Source organism: Apium graveolens, chromosome 9 (genome assembly GCF_009905375.1).
Source record: "Apium graveolens cultivar Ventura chromosome 9, ASM990537v1, whole genome shotgun sequence".
NCBI lineage: Eukaryota > Viridiplantae > Streptophyta > Magnoliopsida > Apiales > Apiaceae > Apium > Apium graveolens.
The window spans coordinates 206,049,448-206,060,906 of NC_133655.1; the positions used below are offsets into that span (position 1 = coordinate 206,049,448).

Here is an 11,459-nt window from a genome sequence, read left to right on the forward strand (position 1 = left end):
CTATCAGGTTTCCTATTGAAGTATGGTTTTACTAGAGGAACCATAGACAAGACTCTCTTCTACAAGAAACATGGTGAAGATATGATCCTAGTTCAGATCTATGTGGATGATATCATCTTTGGTTCTACTAATGAGAAGCTGTGCCAAATATTCTCCAAGCTTATGCAAAGTGAATATGCACTACACCATTTTTGGCCTGTAGCAACACTTTTTTTGGTGTTACAAGCAGAAATGTTACTTTACTAAAATTTGATCTGAGGTAACATTTTTTTTATGTTATAATAGAGAATATAAGATGTTACGATTGACATGATAAAATCACTATTGTAACACAAAAATTATTTTTAACATTGATATAACAACTAGAGTTACCATAGTACTTAATATTTAGGCGGGATTATAATTGCGGGCCAATTTTGGGTGGCCCAAATGAGCTAATTTGACCCGCTTCTTTTTTACACTCAGACAAATAAAATAAATGATCATACTCTCTGCACTTTCTACACTCAAATGCGATGATAAGGTTTGGAGATTAAGGTTCTCAACATTCAGTTGGTCAGAGCTTGAAGATTAGGGTTCTAATTAGTCTAGGAGATTAGGGTTCTAAACACAGAATCGGGTCAGAGCTTGGATATCAAGGTTTAATAATTAGGATTTTCTTGAAGAAATCAGGGTTTGTAGAAATTGGGGCTTTCTTCTTATTCGGGTATGCTGCTCTACTGATGAATAATTTGCAGGTAAGCGGCAAGTTGCTCCCCTTCTTATTCTTTGAATTTACATTCTAATCAATTTAGGACAAAGTAATCAAACCTAAGTTTTGTTCTTTTGTTTGTTTAATTCATATGTGATTTACATATACATTGACTAGTCGATTAAAGGTGGCTTCTCCGACCCGACCCTTTACCAATCTCTTTCGGATCCTCTCTTCCCCTGCTCTTCATCAATTCCAACAAACAATAATAATAATAATAGTAATACTCCTCCTCAGCAGCAGCATCGCCATGACGGCCCTCCTCCTCTTACTTGGGTACCCTTTCCCTTTTCCGACTCGAAAACTAACTTAAAATTTATCACTCATGACTTGTATAGAAAATGTATACTTGCTATATACATGAATTCTTATTGATGCTCTTCACTTAATCTACTGTTAGTTTTACAGTAGTAGCTTAAATTATGCAATTGACATCTCTTTAATAGCTTAGTCATTTAAAAAAATAGGGTACACATTTGCTACACACTTGGTAGAACTAGACTAACTGTAGTTTTGTATAAACTCGTCTATGAGATTACAATTAAAATCACTTGTTAAAAGACTTTATTTTAATTTAAATTACACTCTTAAATTTGAAGTGGTTGTAACTCAAATTACTTGGAACGCTAGGAATGGTGATTACAAAGAGATGCTACTATATTCTCCATGTTCAGAATGGGTTGTCCAAGTCAAAGTAGAGAGTGTTTGCAAGTACACCAACTCCATAATACAGACAGTGAAACAGGTGGATGTAAATGCTCCCAGCTGGCTGCATGTTTTTGCTTTGCAGATTCTTTTATCACTCACTTCTCAGTGGACCATATTATCCCAGGTCATTTTCATTGAGGTTTGTCAATATCAATCTATTTTTTAAGTTTATAAAGGTTAAATGATTTCTCAAAGTCAGACGAGTTCTCGTGTTGGCTACTGTGATTCAGTTTCATTTATTTTTCAGCAACACCTTTCCAGCTCCTCATTTTTAGGGTTTTCATTTTCATTTTTACTTATACTTTATATATCTATGTACATGAGTTGCCTCATTATCATCTCTATTTGATTCTGCTGCTTGTATCTTCCTATTGTTTATTATTGTTTATATGATTTGTTTATGTTTTGTTTTGAGTTAAGGAGAACATGAATTATCACTTACTTTTTCGATATCCAAATTTAGGATTATTATTGATTTTTTAGTTATGCATGAAAATATTGGTCAAGACTCGAATATAGACACGAAGAATGAGAAGAACGTAGATGATTTTGTGTTGGGGAATGGACCCTTACTTAATGTTGGAAAACTGATAGATAGGTATCTTGCTGAAATTACCACTGATCCGAAGCTCACTATTTCCTATATGATCGGCTTGTTAAGCGATACCACGTTGAGTTATCGACTCTGTTCCTTCATTAGTCATTTTATGTAGGACCTGACTCACCATCCAGCCACCAATCCAGCTATATTTCTACTTTGCTTTTTAAGCATTTCCATTTTCCATATACCAATAGACTACTTAAAAGTCAATATGATTGTTGGTATGAATTTGAATTTTTGGAACTGTTACTAAAGTCTGCTTCTGGATCATAGAGTATAGACATTTAGCCCAACTGTTCTTGCTTTTATTTGGTGTTGGCGAAAAGACAGTCAATAATGAAGACTACTTTGTGTTGAAGCTGCAGGCAAACAAATCAGCTCTGAGAGAAAGAAGCAGCCGGAATGTAGATATCATCCAGCACACAATTTGGAGATATAGTATAGTTCATATAGTGTTCTCGCTAGATAAGGTAGTGTCTCTTTTATGCTTATTTCGTATTTATGCTGAAATAACATTGCGGTGGACAATTTACGTCAAAGATGGAGGGAATGGTGAGTTATATATTGTAATTTTGGTTTTAAATAATTGATTTCTTATCTAGCTCGATCACATGATCAGTGCCTGCAATTTCCTTGTTTTCAGGTGACAGATTTGGCCTTAGCCAGAGATAACCAGAATGAGTACGTGCAATATCGTGGTAGTGGAGCTGAAGCATCTTGGTCTCTGATGGTAAGTATTGATATTGATTTTGGGTCGTCATGATTTTGTACTGGTTTCACTATCTGTCTTCAAGTATCTTGTTCATGGTTTCACTATCTGTCTTCAAGTATTTATATCTGGACAGTTTATTACAGAATTTAATCATGCCTATCCCTGCATGAGTTCAATTAGAACTCATTACATATCTGATTACACCTCGAAGCTAACATTTTAAGCTGATAACCAAAATTGCAGATCCCAAACTGTTTTATTATTGTGTTCTGTCTCTTGTTGGCTTGTTATCTTTGGCAATTTAGTGCGTGTGTCACATGTACTTCTGGTTAGTTAGAGGATCAAATCTTCACCATTTCCTATCCCATGTATTTCGTTTTTTATATAGAACTAGACGAAAGTAATTAGCAATTCAGGAATATGAACATTGCAGAATTTAGTACAGAAAGAAGCAGCTATATATCAGCTATTAATCAAGTCACAAACAGAGAAAAGTGCAATCATAAACCCCCACTAGAATTAAATCCAAGATGCCTATACCACCACCATCATATAATCATTATAAGTTGTATTAGTTGAGTGAATTATTTTTTTATCTTGTTTTGCTGATGTACTTGATTTCTCAGCCTCCCTGCAATACTGATTTTGTTTAAATGTTTGTTTACAGAGGTTGTTAGGTTGTTGAAGTATTGGGGTATAGGGGTAGAGGTTGTGTTCTTTTTCTGGCGAGTAGATGAATTTTGTGATGTTGAGAAGGGGATTTTGGTTGCTGTTGGGCCATATGGGCCAGGGAAGTCTTTGGGCTCTCTTTTTTGGAGATGGTGGACTGGTGTTTGTTTTTAGATTGCTAGCTAGTGGGCTTTTTGGTTAAGTTTTTTAGCTTTGCCTTTCTTATTTTAAGTTATGTTTGATATTTGATGTAATTTATTATTGTTTTTTGTTTTTTCTCTTTATTTTTCTTAGAGCTTGTTCTAAGAGAAATTTTGAGAAGTGACTCGTGTAAATTCTTTCTCTTTTATATATTTTACGAGGCTTAGACCTCATTTACCCAAAAAAACACCAGAGTGTTAAAAAAGAATGTTACAATAAGATATAAAAATGTTACCAAAAGATTAAATTGAGTGTTATAATAGCTAATATGGTGTTGCAAAAGTGTCTATTCCAACACATATTTAGGTGTTACTAAAGGGTTAGGTATGTTGCAACAGAATTGTGGTTACATTTTCAACTTGTTACCATAGAAATAAAAAATGTAACTATAAGTACTCTATTGTAACACATTAAGAGGTGTTACCAAAATTTCAAAAAATGTAACCGTAGACCCCTATTGTAGCAGGCTCAAATCCAACACCCCCTTATTTTTAAAAAGTGTAACCATAGCCAATAATTTGGCTTTAGGTAACATTTTTTGGTCATTTTAACACTTTTTTTTGGTGTTGCTACAAGTCAAATATGGTGTAGTGATGAAATGAGTATGATGGGGGAAATGAGTTACTTCCTTGGACTTAAGTCAACCAAAGAAGTGATGGTATCTTCATCAGCCAAACTAAATATGTCAAGGATCTTTTGAAAAAGTTTGGAATGGTTGATTGTTCACCTGCATCTACACCTATGTCTACTGCAACAAAGTTGGATGAAGATTAAAAGGGCAAGAGTGTAGATATCTTAAGCTATAGAGGGATGATTGGATCATTGCTTTACTTAACACCAAGTAGACCAGACATTATGTTTGCAACATGTCTGTGTGCAAGATTTCAAGCCAATCCAAAAGAATGACATTTGATGACTGTAAAGAGGATTTTTAGATACTTGAAGGGGACTCCTAACTTGGGATTATGGTATCCTAAGGGAACTGGTTTTGAAGTTGTTGGATACACAGATGCAGATTTTGCTGGATGCAGGGTTGACAGAAAGAGTACCAGTGGAAGCTGTCAATTTCTTGGACAAAGACTTGTATCTTGGTACAGCAAGAAACAACAATCTATATCAACTTCTACAGCTGAAGCTGAATATATAGCTGCAGGAAGTTGTTATGCTCAAGTGCTTTGGATTAGAAATCAGCTAATAGATTATGGCTTAGTGTTGCACAAAATTTCTATCATGTGTGACAATACTAGTTCTATATCTATAGTAGCTAATCCAGTTAATCATTTCAGGACAAAGCACATTGATGTGAGGTATCATTTTATTAGAGAACATGCTACTAATGGTACCATTGAGCTCATTTTGGTACCAACAGAAAAACAGTTAGCTGACATTTTTACTAAACCTTTGGATGAAGTAACTTTCACTAGACTTGTAAGTGAAATTGGAATGCTTAATTCTTCATCCTAAGGCAAGAACTCAGCTAATGTTTTGCAGCAGATTAATCTCCAGTAAGTCAAAAATTAATTTGATTATATTGGAAATTAACTGAAATATTAATTATAAATATTTCAGAAATCTCAACATATTTATTTTTCAAATTCAATTAACTTGGAATTTTTCAAATTCTGAGTAAACTGCTTAGTTGTTAATTTACATCTTTAATATGTAAAATTAACAAAAGATAGAATTACAATAACCAAAAGTACTTAGAGAACTGAGTTCTCGATAAGTATAAATTGACTTCTCGACAAGTTAGTTTAGTTCTTCTCGAGAGAGTCCTCGATAAGTCAATTTACTAACTTCTCGAGCGACTTCTCGATAAGCTTAAAATGATTTATCGATAAGTCCTTGTAGAGTTCTCTAATAGTGTTCATTCACAGAGTTCTCTACAAGTACAATCTTTGACTTATCAATAACACAGAACTAAGATAATTTAAGTTGATAAATTATTTTGGTAAAATACTTTTGGAAAATTTATTTTAATTTTAATTTGAATTTATTCAAGTAATAGTTAAAATTAGTTCAGTCCACTTTTTGGACAAACTGGGTATTTATTTGACATTTCGATAAGTCAAGTTTTAGTTCTCTATAAGAGTAATTTAAAATAACTTCTCGACATGTACTTCACTTCTCAAAATGACTTCTCAATAGACGAACTCCAAATGTTTATTTCTGTGTTCTCGACAAGTCATCTACTTTTACTATAAATACCCAGACTTCTCGAATATTTTAATTTGGAATTTCTCGAAATTCTAAGCAAACTGAATATTTATTAATTCATACTCTAACTATATGAAGTTAATAAATAACAGATCAAAAGAAGCAAAAAGTATGAAAAACTGAAATAATTTAATTCATAAATTATGTTCAGCAAAATACTTTTGACATACTTTGTCTATAATTATTCTGACTAATTGACACATTTACGTGCTTAAATTTTTTTTTATTATGGAAATATGTTAGTCTAATGAAAGTAGACTAGTACATTATATCTGATATTTTGAGAAAGCTAGTAATAGTTGAAATTATTTGACTATATGCTGATAGGAGGAGTTACTTTTTGTGTAGGGGGTACTTGTTTATTTGCATGGGGAATAGTTATTCTAAATAGTGAACTAAGATTCTTGAGTACTTGCATGGGGAATAGTAACTAGTTATTTCTAACTGTCAAATATGCTTATGTGATTATTACTCTTATTATCCGGGAAACTCAAGAGTCTCTTGGTTTCTATCTTTACTCCCTCTATAAATTACGCTTCACCCTTTATCATTCATCACTACTCTTATTCTTAACAAACATCTAATTTAAAACTCACCTCATGTTCATCTCTCTCTCACTCAAATGGATGCCCCAGTCTTCTACAGACTTATTCATGGAGCTTACCAGCCTGTCCATCATCTGGATGAAGACCAAATTTACTTTGATTTTTTTGGACTACGTATCCATCACAGGGGGGTTGTTTGCAGCCCCTTTGATATTCCACGAGAGATCTTTGACGAACTCTCGTGGGATGATCAACTCAACATTCTTTTCTTTGAGATGGAAGTCTCTCTGGAGCAGGAGAGACGTGCTAGGGTAGCTGAGCAGCAACGCCTTGCTGCTCTAGAGTTACAGGAGAGGATCATTTCTCTTGTACACTCCATGTCCAGAGCTTACCAGCGCTGGGCAAGGAGGTCGGAGGCTGAGAAGAAGAAGCCCAAATTAGAGTAGTTAGGATTAGGATTTACTTGATATAATCTGAATATTAATGTACTTTGTGTTTAATATTAATAAAAATACTCTTCTTCTCTATCAACTTATTTTTGGTTGCTTGATTGTTTATGTCATGATTGCCTTGTGTCTAAAAATTAATTAATTATTAGTTTTCCTGTCATAATGCTTGCAACTGTATGGCTTAATGCTTGTGCCTAATCAAAACTTCAGATATATTCACTGCATTACAGGTTCAACACAATTCACTCAGACAACAACAGGAATTTCAAATTTTCAATCAACAGGTATTTGTGTTAAAATGCAGCTAAAACATCTAAACCAAACTGAAGCTCTCCCAAATACAGCAACACAAACACAAACTCAAACACAATCCCACTCAGGTGACTCTCAAAAGAAACCTGTTTTACAAAAGGATAGCAACCTCATAATGTTCTTCAGATTGTCTTGTTGTTTTAGAAGAGAAACCACCAAACATGGAAAATTTATCAGTTTACTGAATATTCCATGAGTATTCCTAATGCACCTTCATGTGCAAAATAGTCTTCACAGACTAAAAGTTTGAGGGTAGTACTCCTGAGGGGGAGCTATCTAAATCCTCTCCAAATTAATTGGAGGTTCCTCAAAAAGGAACAACTCCCCTCATAACTCTAGTACAAGTTGCCTTAGCAGTCAAAGCTAGAAGTATAATTGCCTATGACAATGTCATCATAAGGGCAAGTATAGCACATTTATGTGACAGTGTGTTGCAAGACACATAAGGGTTTGAGGCTGGTGTACATGATAGTAACCTAGTCTAATACCCTCCAATTCAGTTGGAGGTTCCTACTACAAGTGAGGAACAACACACTATCAAACCACAGAGCAATCTGTGAGTCAAACTATGACTCTAGTCATAGGTGTTCTTCATGATTCATTCACCTCACAACTTCAAGCCAACATTCTCTTTTCTGATGAAATGAGTATGATTAGACCTATATGGATTACTCCTAATCATATGATCACAGATAACTCTTCTCAGCCACCTCTTATTTCTGTAAGTCAAAAACAACAGAGCCTTTCATGTGAGAATAAGAGAAAAGATTAAGAGAAAAACAGAGAATAAGAGAGGCAGGATCCTTCCTGGCAAAAGGAGAGGTAGATGAGTGTGTGGATTTATTAATCCTTGTGAGGGAACTCAGACTCTCAAAAGTCATGAGACTAGTGCAGTGAGAAGTAATGAGACTACTTATTCAAAAGAACAGAGAGCTTAAGCTTTTTTTTACAGACTTTTTCTGCAGATCTAAGTGAAACCTCTATTCTATTTGATAAACTCATCTCCATAAATCTTGTTGAAGCTTGAAGTTGTAGACAGTGTTCTAAATGGACAATGACAGTAGCTTGAACAATGTCTATCTAGCTGGATCTTTCTACCTGGAGATAATGTCAAAAAGAGGGAGAATATATCTAAATGCCTGCCAAAACAGCTGATGGATGTTTCCAGAAAATAAAATATTCTATTCTTCATAGGGGATAGAAGAATAAATCTAAATGCAACTCAACAAAAGAAGACCAGATGGGAAGATTGGTTTGTGCATTTAGTTAAAGTTTTGACATCATCAATCAGAACTTGTGCATAATTTCATAATGAACAAGTTGGGGGAGATTGTAATATATAATAGATGATGTCAAAGATTACTGGAGCTAACAATGTTATTAGCATCTATGATCATAGTATGAAGCAAATCTAATGGACATCTGATTTGAGTGGAATATTAATGAACGGTTATTTTTAGTAATCAGTTAAGCTTGGGGTCAACCCTGAGTAAGTTGTATTATTATCTAAATTTGTATTTTGTACTTGTAACACTTAAAGTCTATAAAAATGCAAAGGAGCAGACTAGAGTCTTTTTCCTAAAATAGTATCAAGCCTAAGGATTCCATCTGGAAGAAGATCAAGAAGATCATGCCTCAGAAGAATTTTGAAGAAGCTTGGAGTTGAATAAATCTGTTTGGAAAAAAATATTCTAAGTCAAGATCTCTACAAGAATGTTATAGAGAATTCATTCGAGAACTCCAGAGTACCGATGGATGAGGAACATCCGTCGGGATAATAGTTTGGCTAGCCGATGGATGAACAAGATCTACTCGACGGATGAGCAATATCTACTCGACGGATGAGCAATATCTACTTGATGGATGAGCAATCACTACTCGACGGATGAGCAATATCCATCGGGAGTAGAGAAGTCAGGAAAGCTACTCGAGAACTCAAGAAGATATCAAAAAGTCAATTTGAAGGACTGAAGATTGGAGATATCGACAAGTCATTCCTTCACCAGAGAACTCAGAGTTGTCGACAAGTCTACATTCATTTGAGAACTCAGAGATATCTACAAGTCAAAGTGAAGATGTGAAGACTAGAAATCTCGACAATCTAAAGACCTCTACAAGCCAAACTTAATATGGAGTGCTAGAGATCTCGATAAGCCTATGTACTTATTGAGATGTCAAGTGTTCTATTAATTCAAACTGGAGATCTCGAGGTACAGTCTCAAAGTACAGAATTGCAGATCAGTTCAATATCCAAGATAGATAATCAACAAACAATCCAACAGCTGGATTGACAAGTCTACAAAAAGCAGCTTGAAGAGTGTGCAAGATCAATAGCAAAGATTAACTGACAGAGGAAGATTAAAGTAAACATGGGATGCTAAAGATATGCTAAGCCAGAAATGGAAGATTTGTTTTTCTATAAATAGAAATGACAAGTGACAGTTTAGAAAAGCTAATAGCATGTTTATTATCCACTGTGTAAACCAGCAGTTAATTGAGTTATAAAGTTAATATTGGTCCTCTAGTTAGACGTAACAATTTAGATCAAATCTCTTGTATCACTCTCAAGAAGAAGCTAAGCTCTTTAACATCAAAGAGCTTAAAAATTTTGTAGCAAAATAGTCTTAATTTTTAATATAAAAATTTAGTTAGTTTTGAAAATTTGTGTTCTTTATATTCTGCAAGTTTAGATTCTGCATGAACACTTTTCTATACAAGATTTAATTTACTTTGTTCAACCATTAACTTTCAAGAAAACCCTAAAACCAGAAAAACACATTCACCCCCCTATGTATGATTCATTACCTAACAGATTGTCATGCTGTGCTCTTGGTGCTTGCTTCAATCTATAGAGAGCCTTCAAAAGTTTGTAAACAAAGTCTGGAAATTCTGGATCTTCAAATCCTGGAGGCTGTTGTACATAGACTTCTTCTTCTAGTTCACTATTAAGGAATTCACTTTTCACATACATTTGATACACCTTGAAATTAGATCGTGCAGTAAATGCAAGAAAATTTTTTATTGCTTCAAGTCTTGCAACTTGAGCAAAAGTTTCATGATAATCAATTCCTTCTTCTTATGAGTAGCCTTTGGCAACCAATATTGCTTTAATTCTTGTCACTATATCATTTTAATCCCTTTTTATTCATCTACACCCATTTTGTTCCAATAGTGCTTCTTTTTTTGTGCAGGTTCCAATTCCCAAACTTTATTTCTTTCAAATTGATTTAGCTCTTCTTCCATAGCAGTTATCCAATAAGGGTCAAGTAGAGCTTCCTCAGTTTTCTTAGGCTCAGTTTGAGACAGAAAGCATGCATGCAAGCATTTATTTGCTGTGACACTTCTAGTTCTCACTCTCGCATTATGATCACCAATTATAGTGTCTCTTGTGTGACTTCTATCCCATTTTCTGGTGTGATGATTTTGATGACTAGAATTATCCTCATTTTCTACATTATTGGAATGACTTGCAGAACTATCATCTCTTTCTCCCCCTGAGTTTATGCCATCAAATTCAGGTGCGCTTCTTTCCTGAGATGAATTCTCATTGTTAGTATTCACTTGTTCACTTATCTCTTCCTCCATTCTATTTTCTACATTATCTTTTGCTTCATCTTTAAAATCACTTTCAAGGTTGAGATTATCAAATCTTAAAGTTTCAGCTTCATTTTCATCAAAACATTCCAAGCCTGGATATTTGTCATCATCAAATGTCATATCTATGATTTCCATTATTTTCTTCTGCTCTAGCACATAAACTTTGTAGGCAGTTCTTTCCAAAGAATATCCAAAAAAGATAGCTTCAAATACTTTGGAATCAAATTTCCCAACATACTCAGAGTTGTCTTTTAACACAAAGCACTTGCTTCCAAACACATGAAGATGCTTAAAAGTAGACTTTCTTTTTGACATGATTGATTAGGGTGACTTGATAATGTTTTTGTTTAATAAATATCTGTTATGTGTGTAACATGATGTGTTAACAGTTTTTCCCAAAAACTGGTTGGCAACTTGGCATCCTGCAGCATTGTCCTTGCAGCTTCTACTAGAGTTCTATTTTTCCTTTCAACCATACCATTTTGTTGAGGTGTTCTTGCAGCAGAGAACTCTTGAATAATGCCTTTATCTTTTCAGAATTCAACTAGTATTGCATTTTTGAATTTTGTACCATTATCACTCCTTAGTCTTTTGACAAAATTTTGATCTTCAGCCTGCTCCACAACTTTCTTTATGTGTTCAATAATAATGTGTGGAGTTTCATCTTTTGAATGTATAAATTCCACTCAAGTGTATC

General features: G+C 34.2%; 1 protein-coding gene across 8 annotated transcripts; it reads left to right on the plus strand.

Moving 5' to 3' along the window:
* Positions 1–478: 478 nt before the first annotated feature.
* On the plus strand, positions 479–3,769 carry LOC141684824 (uncharacterized). 8 transcript variants are annotated; one of them, XR_012560701.1, is made up of 5 exons: positions 479–737; positions 1,351–1,598; positions 2,420–2,612; positions 2,704–2,790; positions 3,440–3,769. XR_012560701.1 is itself a non-coding variant. In XM_074489951.1 (5 exons), the coding sequence occupies exons 2-5, from the start codon at positions 1,401–1,403 to the stop codon at positions 3,455–3,457; spliced, it is 414 nt and encodes a 137-aa protein (XP_074346052.1). In that variant the 5' UTR covers positions 479–737; positions 1,382–1,400; the 3' UTR covers positions 3,458–3,769. The 8 variants fall into 8 exon arrangements, 3 of the variants coding, with proteins under 3 accessions (XP_074346052.1, XP_074346053.1, XP_074346054.1); XR_012560698.1 differs by having other exon boundaries at positions 1,382–1,598; XR_012560699.1 differs by having other exon boundaries at positions 1,382–1,598; positions 2,426–2,612.
* Positions 3,770–11,459: the final 7,690 nt, after the last annotated feature.